This window comes from Panthera leo, chromosome A2, assembly GCF_018350215.1.
Source record: "Panthera leo isolate Ple1 chromosome A2, P.leo_Ple1_pat1.1, whole genome shotgun sequence".
Lineage (NCBI taxonomy): Eukaryota > Metazoa > Chordata > Mammalia > Carnivora > Felidae > Panthera > Panthera leo.
The window spans coordinates 160,931,387-160,948,452 of NC_056680.1; the positions used below are offsets into that span (position 1 = coordinate 160,931,387).

The 17,066-nt window shown below is 48.1% G+C and overlaps 1 protein-coding gene across 6 annotated transcripts in view; it reads left to right on the forward strand.

The window, feature by feature from the left end:
• Nucleotides 1-17,066, forward strand: part of ZNF862 (zinc finger protein 862) — a 37,478-nt gene that overhangs the window by 8,617 nt on the left and 11,795 nt on the right. For 4 of the 6 annotated variants that reach the window (XR_006199378.1, XR_006199377.1, XM_042927007.1 and 1 more), the window contains exons 2-5: nucleotides 1,356-1,467; nucleotides 3,207-3,311; nucleotides 5,374-6,071; nucleotides 7,569-7,746. Coding sequence is in view for 4 of the 6 variants with exons in the window: in XM_042927007.1 (XP_042782941.1) it covers nucleotides 1,356-1,467; nucleotides 3,207-3,311; nucleotides 5,374-6,071; nucleotides 7,569-7,746 (1,093 nt within the window). In the remaining 2 variants the exon portion in view is untranslated. Of the gene's footprint in view, nucleotides 1-851; nucleotides 1,191-1,355; nucleotides 1,468-1,938; nucleotides 1,990-3,206; nucleotides 3,312-5,373; nucleotides 6,072-7,568; nucleotides 7,747-17,066 lie in introns of those variants that run through there. The other 2 variants (XM_042927006.1, XM_042927008.1) reach the window with 2 other exon arrangements.

Consider the following 17,066-nt stretch of genomic DNA (forward strand, 5'->3'; position numbering starts at 1 on the left):
CTTTCCCCCCATTCTTGTTGTCTTACCCTTGCTGCCTTCACTCCCAGGCCGGAGGTTCTCAGCACTGCAGTTTCTGAGCCTTTTTTTGGATTTTGTGGTATAAATTGGGTCGTTTCTCAGTTTGCCCACTGCTGGGCGAGGATTTGATTTCTTTGGGTCTGCTCAGTTACTACTTTTTCATCTACTTTTCAGTTTCCAAAATCCTATTGCTTCTGTCTCCTCCACCTCCCTCCTTGTTCTGTTTCCTATCCTTGTGGGTGTTTTCTTTCTGAGCGTTTTGGCAGGGAGGGTGTCTTTAAAAAAAAAATTTTTTTTTTTACATTTAATTATTTATTTTTGAGAGACACAGAGACAGAGCATAGCGGGGGAGGGGCAGAGAGAAAAGGAGACACAGAATCCGAAGCAGGCTCCAGGCCCCCGAGCCATCGGCACAGAGCCCTCTGCGGGGCTCGAGCTCACAAACCGCGAGATCATGACCTGAGCCGCAGTCGGAAGCTCAAGTGACTGAGCCATGCAGGCGCCCCAGGGAGGGTGTCTTCAATTCACAGGGAGGATGCAGAATTCAGTGTACTTGTTCAATCTACCATCTTACACCAGAGCTCCCCCAAAATATTTTCTGATCCCCGGACCCCTTTTTGGCAGAACAGAGCTATTTAAAAAAAAAAAAAATTTTTAACGTTTATTTTTGAGACAGAGAGAGACAGAGCATGAACGGGGGAGGGGCAGAGAGAGAGGGAGACACAGAATCTGAAACAGGCTCCAGGCTCTGAGCTGTCAGCACAGAGCCCGACGCGGGGCTCGAACTCCCGGACCGCGAGATCATGACCTGAGCCGAAGTCGGCCGCTTAACCGACTGAGCCACCCAGGCGCCCCATAGAACAGAGCTATTTTACAAGCTCCATGGGATATATAGTTCTCCACTGTAAACCTTTGCCTGTCTTGATCACTGACTTCATCGGCAGACATAGTTCTGAAGGACTTTCGACTGTTTCCAGAAATTAGATACGTCTTCCTTACCATGTTCAAGATTTTGCACAAGAGTGTGCCCTAGGTTGTTGCTGAGGCACTGGCTGAGAATACCGGGTACTGTGGCAGGCGAGGAGGGTGCCAGGAAAGGATGACGGAGTTCCCGAGTCAGCCTTCTCCATGACAGTTCTTTCGGTGTGTGGCCCTTCCTGTGGACCCAGGAGGTGAGAGAGGTGGGGTCTTTAGGTCTTATATGTAGATTGACGATGCCCCTCCTCTAGTTTGATAGGTTCCCAGAGCACAGGTGCCCTCAGGGGGTGTGAACACAGGTGCGGAAGATTCATCAGAGGAGGAAATTGGTGCTTAGCAGGTGTCATTTTTCCCTCCAGGCTCCTGTGACCTTTGATGACATCACTGTATACTTGCTTCAGGGGGAATGGATGCTGCTGAGTCAGCAACAGAAGGAGATCTGTGGTTCCGACAAGCTGGTGGCACCACTAGGTATGGGCCCCTGTTCGCTTCCCCACCGCCTCGGTCTAGGTCAGCATTCCAAATCATATCCGACTCTGCCATACTGGAGAATTTTCTGGAATCCTACCATTTTTTTTCAGGCCTGTTTACACCATTCACCTGCGCAGCCCCTTATGTAACTTAACTGCACAAGATTCACGCACCACCCCTTCTCTCCTTCTCGTACGTTGGCCAAGAGAAGTGGGGAACTGGAGCATGTCAGGGCTGGACCTTGATGCCTTACCGTGTCACACGGTGCCAGCAGGAAGCCCGGCCTGTAGTGGGTGGAGCTGCAGGGTGGATTTTGTTTCAGGTGCCCACAGGACACTGGAGGTAGTAAGTGTTGGAAGCAGGAGCATCATCTGGCCTGTGGAGATCTGGGCCCAGGCCCAGCCCCCACCACGTGACTCTGGCGTGCCTTCGACCCAACTTTCACATTTTAAGTCTTGGTTTCCTTCGTAGGGGCGTCGTAGAGGCTTAAGGAGCTAAAGCCACTTAAAACTTCGTGCCCATGTAGGTGTATTTCACCTTTTCTATTTTCTGAATGTCCTTTCTCTGCTTCTGTGGGTAGACTTTCCGTGCCACGGACAGACGTGATTGTAATTCAACACGTGTGTACAACGTATGTGCTATTTTCTCAATTCACTTGGACGACCATGTGACACGCCTTTCTCTTCTTGTCATCTCAGCCCCCCCCCCCCCCCCCCCCGTCTAAGGCTGCGGGAGCCACAGGCAGCTCTCTGTGGGCGCAGGGGCTACAGCGGGTTCTCCCAGGCCTGCCAAACCCAGTTTGAAAACTGCCGATTCTTTTAAACCAAAAGTTGCAGAGTCACGGCTCACGGGCCTTTATTCTGCTTTCATCACTTTTGCTTGGTTTCTCTACAATATTTTTAATTTTTTTAAGTTTTTTTTTTTTTTTTTAACATTTATTTATTTTTGAGACAGAGAGAGACAGAGCATGAACGGGGGAGGGGCAGAGAAAGAGGGAGACACAGAATCCGAAACAGGCTCCAGGCTCTGAGCCATCAGCACAGAGCCCGACGCGGGGCTCGAACTCCCGGACCGCGAGATCATGACCTGGGCCGAAGTCGGATGCTTAACCGACTGAGCCCCCCAAGCGCCCCTAATTTTTTTAAGGTTACGTAAGTAATCTCTAGACCCAACGTGGGGCTCAAACTCATGACCCTGAGATCAAGAGCCACGTGCTCTTCCCACTGAGCCTGCCAGGTGGTTCCTTTACAATATTTAATTTGTTAGTATTTCACCATGGGGAGTTTTTACATGGAATTATGATTTCTGGTTTCTCTTGAAAAGCGGTACAGCCTGGCAGCGCTGACCCTGCGTTCCCCGAGGGGAGCGGCAGCCGTACCCCCACACGGGTGGCCACAGCCTCCCCACCCGGCCTGCTTTCCTCAGTTACGTTGTTGGCCAGGCCCCTCTCAGCATTTGGGTTTGTGAGTCTCTGTTCTGAACCAGGAGTAGTTTTCAAACCCTTTTAGCCTCAAAGAGGGACACTGTGCCCCTCACTGCATTCACTTAGTCCCCCATTCTTTTAGGAGCCTCATGGATATCTGAGTTTCCAAACCACCATGCTGAAGTATCAAGATTCCTACCTGTGCCCTTGACCAATTATCTTACAGTGTGGAGGGGGAGGTCCCAGACAGACCCTTCCTTAACGTTGTGACCGGGATCTAAGACTTCATAAGTGCTTCTCTCTGTTCCTGACTCAGGACCAACTATTGCCAACCCAGAACTGTTCTACAAGTTTGAGCGAGGGCCAGAGCCATGGGTGGGCAGTGCCCAGGGCCAGAGGAATGTCCTGAGCCACCATCCAGGTGAGTGTGGACCCGCATGGGAGGAGGGGTACTTAGCTGGAGAGAGGGGGCAGAAAGCTGGGCACCAGGACTCCTGTCTTATCCCTGGCCTCTCCCTGCTGTCCTCCAGCTCACATGAGAATGCTGTCCTTCCCCAGTGTATCTGACATATACACATCATTCTCCAACATTCTCTTTATTTTTTTAAAACCATTTCTTAATGTTTAAAAAAAATTTTTTTTTAAACATTTATTCATTTTTGAGAGACAAGAGAGAGACCGAGCATGAATGGGGAGGGGCAGAGAGAGAGGGAGATGCAGAATCCGAAGCAGGCTCCAGGCTCTGAGCCGTCTGCACAGGCTCCAACTCACGGACTGCAAGATCATGACCTGAGCCAAAGTCAGATGCCTAACCGCCTAAGTGACCGAGCCACCCAGGCGGGTTTTTTGTTTTTTTTTTTTTTTATGTTTATTGTTTTTAAATGTTTTAATGTTTACTTTTTTATGTTTTTTAATGTTTTATTGTTTTTAATGTTTTTTTATTGTTTATAATGTTTTTTATGTTTTTAATGTTTATTTTTGAGAGAGGGAGACACAGAGCACGAGTGGGAGGGGGTTGCGCAGAGAGAGAAGAGGGAGACACAGAATCTGAAGCAGGCTCCAGGCTCTGAGCTGTCAGCACACAGCCTGATGCGGGGCTCGAACCCACGACCCGTGAGGTCATGATCTGAGCCCAAGTCGGATGCTTAACCGACTGAGCCACCCAGGTGGCCCTCTCTTTATTTCTGCCTGAGAGTATATGTTGATTTGCAGTTATATATTCTAAGTTCCACGATGGCATGACTTTGTCTTACTGACTCCCGTATTCCCAGTGCTAAGAACAATGCCTGGCACATAGCAGTTGCACATTAAGTAATCACTGAGTGAATGGACAGATGTCTGCTAAGTTCTAGGATTTATTTTGGCTCTTCTCCTTCGATAAGCCCGTCCTGTTGAGGGACTGGCTTGGCTAGAGTCAGGCCAGGTGACATCGTGTCATTGTATGAGGTGGTTGAGTTACCCAGCCCCCAGTGCCGGAGAAAAGGGAGGCGGAACAAGCTGTTCCGGGAGTCGAATCACAGGAGTCTACTCTCCCTCACGATCTGTCTCAGATGGACCACAGGGAGCCCGAGACTTCATAGATACCAGTTTGTTTTATTTTGTTTTCCAATGCTTGGCTCTTTCTTTTGAGCCTGCTTACTCTTCATTAGCCGCTTTGTGCTCCTGGGTGAGCTCCGGGTGTGTAGACTGGACTGTTGGCCTGGAGCAAGTACCATGGAGTCCTTGGCCACTGGGCATCTGTGCTTATTCACAAGAAATGGCTCGAGGGGAGTTAGAGCTGCGAAAGCCATAAGTTGCGTTTCAACTAAGGCGTGAATAAAGAAACTTCTAGTTTAGCCTGAGAAAGAAGATCTGTGTGAGTTGATGAGAGTTTTCGCCTCTTGGAAGGGCTGTGGTGTGGGAGAGGGCTTGTGTTTCTCTGGAGGGCTGACATAGCACCCCTGGGTGGAAAGTACTTACAAATGGATCGTGGTTTAAGGCAAACTCTGGGGACAAAAACTACCCAGGAGGTTGGTCGTTCCCTGGTTCCAAAGATGCGCGAGCGGAGTGCAGACGTCTGTGTGCCAGGGTACCATGGAAGGGGGTTCCTGCTGAGGACAGAGTTGCAGGGTTTGGCTTTAATATCTTCATTAACTGACATTTTATCAGTTTGCGTTCTTATCCATAAATAAGCTTGAACTTCTGAAGATTGTGCCCGTATCTTGGGTTGCAAAGATGAAATTGCAGAGGTCTTTTTGGCCAAGCCAAAATTTAAATTAAAAAAAAAAGGGGGAGTTGCTTAAAGCCCCTCTGATTTTCTTCTGGGTCAGCTGAGGTGGGCCCTGGGGCGCTGAGGGTCTGGAAGAAAATTCCAAGTAGAGCCTGTGTCACTCTTGGGTGTGACTTCCAGCTTTCGTGTTTGATACACCGAGAGGCTTCATGGGTGGCAGTGGCTCTAACTACAGGACCTCAGACCAAATTCCACTGGTCTCTTTTCTCTAAAGGGAAAAACCAGATGGGCTGCGTGGAAGAAGGGGACGGGCGGAGTCCGGCCGCAGAAGCCGGACCGTACCTGCCGCCTCAGAAGAAAGCCTGCCTTTCCCACTTCAGCACGGAGCCTGGCAACACTGAGGGAGACTGTACAGGAAAAAGCAAAAAACCCTTGAAACCCCGGTCTATCCAGAAGTCTTGGTTTGTGCAGTTCCCGTGGTTGGTCATGAACGAGGAGCAGACGGCTCTCTTCTGCTCTGCCTGCCGAGAATACCCGTCTGTCAGGGACAAACGGTCAAGATTAATCGAAGGTTACACAGGACCATTCAAGGTAGAGACGCTCAAATACCACGCCAAGAGCAAAGCTCACCTGTTCTGCGTCAATGCCTTGGCAGCACGGGACCCCATCTGGGCAGCCCGTCTCCAGAGCATCCGAGATGAATCCGGAGATGTTCTGGCCAGCCCGGAGCACCTCTTCACGGCAGATTATCCCATATTGTACCCCCCAGGGCCTCTGGGAGCCTATGAGAACATGGCCCAGCTCCTGCCCGGCTCCAGAGCTGAACTGGAGGACCCGAGAGAGGATGGAACAATTCCTGCATTGTATCTCGACTGCATTTCTGAATTGAGGCAAAAAGAAATTGCTGATGGTATCTACAGCGCCTCAAATGTTAACATTTTGTGTAATGACGCTGCCGAACCCTGCGGCCAGGTAATGTGTTTGTAATGATTGCTGTGTCTCCAGGGGAAGGTTTCTGTACTAAGAACAACATATTTTGAATGACGATGATGGGGAGATTATAGTAGCTACGCCTGCTGCTAACGTTATACTGTTATCATAACCTAACGTGCTGATAACGTAGTAGGCATTATTTTATGTGCTCTACGTGTATTATCTCATGTATTTAAGACAGCACCCCTGTTGTTCTCATTTCCTTTTGCAGACAACAAAACATAATTAGTGGGACAGAACATTCTAACTCCTGATATAAAGGGAACATCTAAATTCAGAACACTGATCTTTATCCAGAATCCTAAACAGTCGCAGAACTCAAGAAGATAATACACGACCACAAAACAACCACAGAACTCTTAAATACTTAACTTCTAAAAGTTTTTCAGCTTTGACTTTGGAATCAGGTAGCCCTTTGAAACTGTAAAATCTCTCCACGCCCGTTCTCTTATGTAAGGGTTTTGATGCTGCCCTAAGGCCGGTGGAGTGGGTCAGATTAAACTCGTCTTTTTGGGAGGAAACAGCGTCAGGGGGACTGACGTGGCCACAGTCCACCTGTGCCAGAGCGTGGCTGCCAGCTGGCACTCCCTCCCACCCCCTGCGCACCGGCAGGTCCCGAACCTCTCTGGCTCTCACCTTGCGGGCACTCAGTCGGTCTCTAGCTCTTTGCAAAGTTGGCCGCAAGGAAACTGCGTTCACTGGAGTTTTTGAGTTACGGGGTCCTTTGCCATTTCTCAGCTATTTCACGCGAGCAGGATTTTACTAGAAGTCATTTGGAGTACCCCTCTACTTCCAACGAGAATAGCTCAGATGTTCCTCGTCCCTAACATGAGAAGGGCCCAGCTAAAGTTAGTAAGCGTGGGTTTTTCCAGAATCTGGAAAAGCAACAGAGCTCATTTCTCTTCATGTTCATATTCCATCTAGTGTTTGGTATTAGGAGCTAATAAATATGTCTAACCATTTATAATCTGAATTCCTTTAGCAGGAAGGCACGTGTAAACCTCGTCACTGAATATAAGCATCTTTCGTTCTTCTGTACGACTTCTTCTTCCTTCCCATCCCAGTGGGAAATCTTAGCAGGTGCTCCTGGAGGCAGACGGTCATCATTGTAGTCACGGATGAATAGAAGGCAGCCCCTTAGAACCTTACAGGGAGGGGTGCAGTCGTAAGCTCTTCCAGGACCCCTGTTCTTCAGCACTTATATTTCCTCCTAGGAGACCCCAGGATCAGACTGAGGCTCATTTGGTTTTTTGTTTGTTTGTTTGGTTGGTTTTTTCACCTACTAACTCTGGGCCTCGCAAATGTGCTTCTTTGACTTTGGCTGGGTACATTGCTGCCTCAGAGTACATCTGGGCCTCTTGGCAAGCCTCCCAAGAGAGACGGGCCTTGAGAAGGTCCTTACGAAGGACCTTGAAAGCATCCCACTGGGTGTCTGGCATAAGAGGCGTGTTGAGTGACTGCTGCTCTTTGTTGCAGGATCCTTCTGAAGAGGGGCTGTTTGAGGAGGTTCCTGTGGTGTTTGAGGAGCTCCCGGTGGTGTTTGAGGATGTGGCGGTGTATTTCACCCGGGAGGAGTGGGGCATGCTAGTCAAGCGGCAGAAGGAGCTGTACAGAGACGTGATGCGGATGAATTATGAGCTGTTGGCTTCCCTGGGTAAAGACTCACGTAGACCCTTGTCTGCCACCACCATCTGACATGGGAACCCCACAAGGGCAGCTGTGGCTTGTGGCCATCTTCCCATTTCTACCCTCTCCCTGTACATTGGCGGAGAGAGATTATATTTTTTGTACCTCAGAGCTCTCTCCTGGCTTTGGGACGCTACTCACCCCCTCCCCACGCTCCCGCCCGTCCATCTTTCACCCTCCACCAGACATGCTGAATCCCTCCCACGTGCCAGCTGAACACCAGTGAAGGTCTCTGCTTTTGAGGGGCTGGCAGGTTTGGGGGAGAGACAGACACTTGAATAAGAAGCTAGAAAGTAACACAGGCTCCGTGAAAGAGGTTCGGGAAAAGTGCCCTGAGGCCGCTAAAGAAGAGTGATTTCATTTTGCTGGGCGTCGGAGGGAGGGACCAGGAAAGCCTTTACAGAGTCTGAAGTTGGAAAACCAGGCAGACGGGGAGAAGGAAGGGCGTCCAGAAATGACAGAGGGAGGGACGGTGTGAGCGAAGGCATGGAGGCGCCCTCCCCTCTGTCTATGCCAGGCCCGCGGCATTGCGCCCAGGGGCCGGCAAGGGCTGGTGACCTTTGGCCGCGGTGTCGCTAGGTCGGGCACCGGTGCATGAGGAACGCAGCAGTGTTTGTTACCTTCTTGGGACAGTGCTGTCTCTTGCCTCTGCTTCTTGTTCTCTTTGCTTTCCGTTCCTCCACCCAGGGTTCTCATGCGGCATCGAAATGGGAAGGCGACTTTTCTTCTTCTAAAGCTCTTACTTACTGACTAGCATATGTGATAACAGCAACCTTACAGAACGGGCAGCTGGACAGAACTCAGGAATCCCAGCAGCAATCTGTATCGTGACTTCCGTGGAGTAAGAACTAAGAATATCTGTGACTCAACTGACGTCCTAGCCCTTGGTTTATCCTGCCCTTTCATGCGCAGCCAAGATACGGATTATTTTCTGAACATTCCTGACCCGTGTGCTTGTTGTTCTCATTGTTCAGAATTTTTAAGTGGCTCCCCGAACATTCAGAAGTGATGTAAAAACTGGTTTCTTGTGTGATAATAGAGGTGTTGTAATCCTGCCTTAGGCCCTGGGCGCTTGTACAAAGTATGCCTTCAAAGAGCATCACTACCTCTAGAACTGTTTATTTTTACTTTTTAAATATTTATTTATTTTGGGGTGAACGTAAGTGGGGGACAGAGGACCTGAGGCCAGCTCTGGGCTGACAGGCTGACAGCAGTGAGTTCGATGTGGGGCTCGAACTCATGAACTGGAAAATCATGACCCGAGCTGAAGTCGTACGCTCAACTGACCGAGCCACCCAGGTGCCCCTAGAACTGTTTAAAAGCAGTGAGAATGAAGGGGAAATTCATTTTTAAGAAATACACACCACGTATGAGAAGTTGGGTTTTCCTTGAAAGGAATGCACAGTAGTGACGTGCCTTGCCCTCAGAGCCCCTGCGGAACGTTGTCGTGAAAGCAGTGCTAACTGATGTTGACAACAGGGTGTCTCCCACCATCGGGGCTGACAGCATACAACATAAGCACGTGCTCATTTTCTTTTGAATTTATGTCGGTTAGGAATGGGGAAATCTTTTTTTATATATAATATTTTGTAATTCTTTTTTTTTTAAGTTTGTTTGTTTTGAGAGAAAGAGAGACAGTGAGCCAGGGAGGGGCAGAGAGGGAGGGAGAGAGAAAATCCCACGCAGGCTCTGCACTGTCAGCACAGAGCCTAATGCGGGGCTCGAACTCCCATACTGTGAGATCATGACCTGAGCCGAAACCAACAGTCAGATGCCTAACCGACTGAGCCACCCAGATGCCCTAGGAATGGGGAGATCTTAGCTAACTGGGGGAAATAAGGGACAGTCCCGTCTTGGTTATGCTTAGTTGGATGAACAATAAGTATCATCAGAGGAAGGGCAATTAATTTTGCTTGAGGGTAGCAGGCAAGAGTCAGGAAGGCTTTATAGAGAATGGGGACATCCTCTTTAGTCGTCTGAGAAATTAAAATGGGCACAGAAGTCTAGAAATAGGGGCACCTGGGTGATCCAATCAGTTAAGCACCCAACTCTTGATTTTGACTCAGGTCATGATCTCACGGTTTGTGGGAATGAGCCCCACATCAGGCCCTGTGCTGACAGTGTGGAGCCTGCTTGGGATTCTCTCTCTCTCTCTCTCTCTCTCTCTCTCTCTCTCTCTCTCTCTTTCTCTGCCTCTCCCTCTTGCTGCTCCTCCCCCACTCACACTCTATCTGTCTCTCTCAAAATAAATAAATATTAAAAAAAATAAAAATAGGTGCGCCTCGGTGGTTCAGTCAGTTAAGTGTCCAACTTTGGCTCAGGTCATGATCTTGTAGTTCATGGGTTTGGGCCCCGCATCAACTATTTGTACTGACAGCTCAGAGCCTTGGAGCCTGCTTCGGATTCTGTGTGTCTCTCTCTCTCTCTCTGCCCCTTCCCTGCTCATGCGTGCTCTCTCTCTCTTTCAAAAATAAACATTAAAATTTTTTAATTAAAAAATAATAAAATTAAAAATAAAAGTATTTTAAGGAGGCTTGAGAATATAAGTGGGGCCAAACATAAATGATTTGTATGTTTAAAAATGACCTGTGTTAAAGGGCATTGGGCTGGTATTTGGGATATAAAACAGTGTTGAAACAGTGGAGGTGCTATTCGTTTTGCTTTGGTGAGTTTTTTTCCCTCCCATACTTTATTCTCCTGTGACAAGTACTTTAAGAGTTGAAAATCACATATCATTTGGTACTAGCTTTCAATTATTTTTCTACAAAAAGAACTTCTCCTTGGAGTGAACACAATTTGTGAAAAAGAAAACCCCATTATAATTTTTGCAGCCAAGAGAAGTTCTATTAGCCTTTAAAAAAATCTCCCATCCATTTTTTAAAGGCTTTTTAAAATATATGTTTATTTATTTATTTTTGAGGGAGAGAGAGATAGAGCATGGGTGGGGAAGGGCAGAGAAAGAGGAGGAGACAAAAATCCCAAGCGCAGAGCCTGATGTGGGGCTTGAACTCACAAACTGTGAGATGATGACTGAGCCGAAATTAAGAGTCAGCCGCTTAACTGATTGAGCCACCCAGACACCCCTCCCATCCATTTTTAATGCTTCTTATATTTTATCTTCAAATATTCTGATGATCTGCTTATACTGGGTATTACAGGAAGCTTCTATGTTTTTCTTTTATTCTCCTGTGTGGAAATAATAACAGTGGTTTCTGCTGTCCACTGAGCATCTACTGAGCGTTGGTCCTGTGTTGAGTCTTTTATATATGTTCTCTCTCATCCTTAAAGCAAACCTCTATAGCAGGTAGTAGTAGCATTTTCAGATGAGAAAGCAAGCCTGGGAATCCCGACCATCTACCTGGAAAACGGAGAAACTGAAATTCTTTCTATTCTATTCTGTGCATTCCATGTGCCTTATACTCCTTCCATTCCCTGCTTTGTAGGTGTTTACGGGCACTTGGATTCCCTCTCTTTTCAAGATTTGTGCTAATCATATTGTTAATATAATAATAATAATAACACCAAATATGAGGTGAGATTATTTTAAGAATTCGAACAGTACAAGAATTTTCTAGAAGTCTCCACTCCCGTCCCCAATCCCCCTTGCTGGAAGTTACTAGTTTGCCTGGCTCTTTCAGACTTTCTCTGGAGGTCACGGTTAGTTCCCTCCATCCAGGGGAACTGGCTGGAGAAAGGGGCCTGGCTGTCCCATGTGATCAGGTCATGTTGTAGTTCATTGTTGCTGTAGTTCATTGTAGTTCATGCTGTAGTTGCTGTGGTGGGTCTTTGGGGTCTGATGGTCATCAAGCTGCATCGCAGCACATTCTTGCTGTTGATTTCCTTTTGCTCTGATCCTTTCAGGAAGCCCAGCTAATTCTTCCATTGCTCTTGTTAGGGTTTACGGTTAGTAGATTTGTTCTTTCAGATTTTATAACTATTGTACCTGTTTTTAAAAGGTCTCGGGGCACCTGGGTGGCTCAGTTGGTTGAGTGTCTGATTTTTGATTCCGGCTCAGGTCGCGATCCCAGGGTCATGGGATCCAGCCCTGGATTGGGCTCCGTGCTGAGCCTGGAGCCTGCTTGAGATTCTCTCTCCCCCTCTGCCCCTCTCCCCTGCTCATGCGCTCTCTCTCTCTCTCTCAAAAAAAAAAGTCTCAGTTTGATATAGTCGAACTTAATATTAATTTCTGTCAGTTGTTGACAGTTAAATTGTACAGACTGAAGCTTTTCAACAGAGAGAATGTTTCCAGGGGAGGCCGCCCCCACCTGTCACACCCTCCTCGGTCTCATCAGCTGTCTCATCAATAGGACTGAACCTGTAGAGGACAGTCACTTTGTTTATGGAGAAAAGAAGAGGTTTGTGTTTTGTTTTTAATGCTTTGCTATTTCGCCCTTTTCGTACGTAGACTTGCTTATTTCGAGCTACTTATCACTCTACAGAGCTTCTGACTATGCTTTTACTTCCATGCTTTAAATTCTGGTTTCAGAGTTTGGTCATATTTGATGATGTCTCTTATTTCCCCCCCTAAAAGAAAACTCAGATCCTGCTGTTAAGAAACTAGTATTTGTCAGTGACAGAAGTAGACCTGCCAATATAGGGACTATGCAGTAGCCCTTGTTTTTATTAGTAAGAGTGTCACCCCACGCCAAGGGGCAGGTCACACACTTCAGGTGGGCACTGCCCTTTCTACGGGCGCGGTCATCAGCTACAGCCAGAACTCACAGAGCTGGGGGCAAGAAGTCATGCCACTAGGTGGAAACCAAAACCTAGTAGGAGGGCCTCGGTGAGAGACGAGTGGGAGCTCGAATGGCTCACGTGATGTGTAGGGAGGCAGCTGCTGTACAGTGGGGCTGTGCAGGAGACAGGGAGCAACCCAAGGCAGCTTCTCCCAGCCGACTCATGGGTAGGGCCTGCCAGCCTTCGGACGGAGGTAGCCTGGAAGGATCAGAAGTCCGTCTTTGCAAGCCAAACCATTTCTATGAACTTTTATGGAGGGTGTGTGTGTGTGTGTGTGTGTGTGCATGCACATGCACTTGTTGTAGTTAGGGCCCCTTTGCCCTTTTGCCATTACTAAGACGTAGAAAAATTTGTTTGAAATTCCCTTCTGTCTCCCTCGTTCTGAAGGGAACAAAAAGGAGAGGGTTTTGGCAGCATTTTAGCCACAGCTTCCAAGAGGTCCAGTTGGGGCGCAGTACCCCTGGGCCTGGTGTGGCGGTGGCGGGGCAGGCAAAGGTGGCCGGTCCCCAAGGAGAATAGAACTGAGGCGAACAGATTCAGGGATATTCAGTCTCCTGTGTGTTTCCAGTTTTTATTTACAAATATTTCTCCATAATCATGTTTTTGAAACCTAAGTAGTTCTAACAGGACTTATACCACAAAATGACAGTACCCTATCCCGGCTTTCTCTGTTGCTGGGTCCTCCTCCCCAAAGTCTTCTAGCTGTTTCTTCTAGTAATGTGCCTCATTATTTCTAAGAAATACACACAGACATTATTTTTTCAAAGAGCGAACCTCATAGTTTACACTCGTAATACAGCTTTATTCTTTGCCACCGCTACTTGTTTGGATCAGCTCTGTGCATGTGGTTCTTTTCTCCTCACTCTTTGGGTGGTCAAAAGAAAATTCAGAGAGCTTTACGTGATACGAGTATTATATTGAACAAGAAACCAACTGTTCGTGAACAGGGAGGCCTCACACCCAAAGTGGTTAAGAGCTTGACTCTCAGCAGTTAGAATTCAGGGAGTATGTTGTTTGGTTTTTTAAATTGTGATTCGTTACTAGAAACTTCTGTTCTTTTTAGAGTAGTAGCACTGTGTAAGTTTTCTTGTGCGCAGCCGGCTGGCTTGGAAGCCGTAAGGTCACAGTGCTATGAAGAAAGCTTCAGTTTTGTTTAGGGTCAACGCCCCCGTTTAGGTGAAATTGGGGCAGTTAGAGATTTGGTTACGTGATTATGAATGGTTTAGGGGGTCTGTTCAAATTGTGGCCTCCATTTTGGTTTCCCTTTAGCCGGGTGAGATCCGTTGCCACACGATAAATAAATATCACAAATTTAGTGGCTAAATTTTTAACCCATTTATTATCTTGAAGTTCTGGAGGTCAGAAGTCCAGATGGGCTCAGCTACGTTCACTGCTTAGGGTCTCACGTGGCCACAGTCAAGGTGTCCGTCAGACTGGCTCCTATCAGGAGGTTCTGGGAACAATCACTGCCAAGAGCATCCAGGCTGTTGGCAGAATCCAGTTCCTTCTCAGTGGTAGGACTGAGGTCCCTGTTTTCTTGCTGGCTTTCGACCAGGGGTCATTCTCAGCTCCTGCAGGCTGCCCTCTGTCCCTTCCATGCGGCCTTCTCCATCCTTGGGCCAGCAACAGTGTGTCGAATCCTGTTGGTCCTTTGTTTTGCTTTGTTTTAAAAAAGTTTCTTTAAATCTCTATTTATTTTTGAGAGAGAGACAGAGTGTGAGCAGAGGAGGAGCAGAGAGAGAGGGAGACACAGAATCCGAAGCAGAGCTATCAGCACAGGCCCTGACACGGGGCTCAAACTCATGAACTATGAGATCATGACCTGAGCCGAAGTCGGATGCTTAACCGACTGAGCCACCTAGGCGCCCCTGCTTTATTTTTGAAAGTTTATTTATTTGTTTTGAGAGAGAGAGTGTGTGAGAGCTAGTGCAGACGTGTGAGCCGGGGAGGGACAGAGAGAGAGGGAGAGAGACAGAATCCCAAGCAGGCTCCACACTGTCAGCACAGAGCCCGACACGGGGCTCGATCCCATGAACCATATCATGACCAGAGCCAAAGTCAAGAGTTGGGTGTTTAACTGACTGAGCCCCCCAGGTGCCCCTGTTGATGCTTTGAAGCTCTGACTTCTCTGCTTCTAAAGGGTTGATGTGGTTAGGTGAGTCAGCCACATAACCTCTCTTTTGCCACGTCATGCCACATACCCACGGGTATGAGGTCAGGTCACAGGTTCCACCCACACTGCAAAGGGTAGGGATCAGGAAGGGCCAAGGTCCCTGGAGCTCATGTTAGAATTCCACCTACCCCATGAGAGAATGTCGTTTTTCTTGAGTGATACGTGCAGAAGTATTTAGGGATAAAAGGGGGTATGAAAAGAGTGTAGTCTCAATGGTTCAGAAAAATATCACCTATGTAATATTTATGTATTATTCATACATGTATGCAGAGAGAGGAGAGAAAGAGGGGAGGGGAGGGCACACGAACATATGAGTGAGAAAACAAACAGGACAAAACGTAAATGATTGGAGTTTCTTGTATTATTATTGACACTATAAGTTTTAAATGGCACAAAAATTTACCCCCTCTGCAAAGTTAGGAAGTAAAAGTGTAGGCTTTGTCGGGTAGTAAACTATCTGGACTTCGTCTAAAGCTGAAGTTTCTTGCCCCTTCCCACTCCACCTGCCTCTGGTCTGGAATCTGGTGTCTTGTGTAGGAAGAAGGGAGTTCTCCTCCTAACCTCCGCCTGGCCCGGGACTTCTGGTGTGTCCGGGGCGGGGGTGGGGGGCGCAGTGGTGGGTGAGTGGGGAGGAGAGGTGCCACAAAGCTTTTACCTGGCTTCCACTCGTGGCTCGGATAGTTGAAAGCTGATTCTCTGGGTGAGTTTGTGGGCTCTACGCTCCCCCGCCATCCCTTACTGCCACCTGTTCTACACGGTGAATGTCTGTTTTGGCCGTCAGCCCCATAGTGGCTCATTCCTGGGCTGCCAACAGGCAGTCATGGGCAGAGTCCCTGGAAGTGGCTCCAGACCCTTCTCTTTCCCTCAGGGGCCCACATCTGGAGCATGGAAAACACTTAGGTATCCTTTGCTCCGACAAAGTCTGGGAATGTAGGCTGTTCCCAACATGGCCGCCATGAAGGAGCCCATCAGATTCTGCCTTTTAGTCTTTTCCAGGCCTGGATTCATGAGGAGCCCCATAGCCCAGGAGATAAAGGTCAGGATGTCATCCCCATTAGGCTTAAGGTCAGGGGAAAGTAGCTCGTGCCACCTCTCTCCATGGTGGGGGAGGGGTCCTCACAGTGTACTTGACATCTATTTCCAGAAACATCTCTAGTATCCAGCTTCCTGTCCTCTTCACTCCCAGTGCACCGACTCCCTGTGTCGAGGGCTCAGGTCCCAGCCCAGTGTTTCAACCACCCACTTTCCAAGTCAGGCCTCAGTGGTCTAGCTTTGGGATGGGGGACAGTTGGCTCCTATCTTTTTGGTTTTTTTGTTTTGTTTTTTAAATTTTTTTTATGCGCATTTATTTTTGAGAGAGAGAGAGACAGAGACAGAGCGTGAGTGGGGGAGGGGCAGAGAGAGAGGGAGACACAGAATCCAAAATAGGCTCCAGGCCCTGAGCTGTCAGCACAGAGCCCAGTGAGGGGCTTGACCTCACAAACGGAGAGATCATGACCTGAGCCCAAGTCAGACAACTTAACTGACTGAGCCACCTGGGCGTCCCTCCTATCTTTTGGACCTTGAACCAAAACAGACGGGCAGACTCACACTTTAGTATGTCTGTTGCTGTTCCTGGTTTGTTGATTTTAGAGTGATACTCGCTCTTGATTCCTACTGTGGATGATGAAGATCCGGCCCTCTTACGCCACCCTGGGCCCCCATCTGTCCCTCAATCCTCTCAGAACAAGTATATCATGCTGTTTTGGTTAATTCAATGTAAATTATTTGCATAATTATGATGATGTATTATTTATTTCTGATCAAAGTGGCATAGTATGATGATTTTCCTTGTAGGATTTCCCCCCCCCGAGATTGAAATTTTTTCTTTTTTTTTTTGCTAGTTTTCTGTACTATTGCCAATTCTTCTCCAACTGTCCAGCGGAATTCTAAACCTCCTCTGAAGAGCTTTTCCACATGCTCAGACATCCTGTGATCGATCAATTTCATTCTTTCCCCGGGGGCTTCTGTTATCAGGTCTCCATTCTCCTGCCCTGTCCGACAAGCTGGTTATTCTTTAGGCCTGCACAGCTGTGGCCTCAGAGTTCCCTTTGTCCCCCTCCTGTCCCCTGGCTGTATCTCTTCCAGGTTTATATCTTCATTTTTTGGAGCACATCTTCCAGTAACCTCCCAAAAAAGGCTGCATGGGAGGACATGCCTTATGCTGCTTTCCAATTGGTAACTTGGTGGGGGGGGAGGGGGGGGTGGCGCCTAGATGGCTCAGTTGGTTGAGTGTCCAACTTTGGCTCAAGTCATGGTCTCACAGTTCGTGAGTTCGAGCCCTGCATTGGGCTCTGTGCTGTCAGTGCGAAGCCCGATTCAGATCCCCTGTCCCCCTT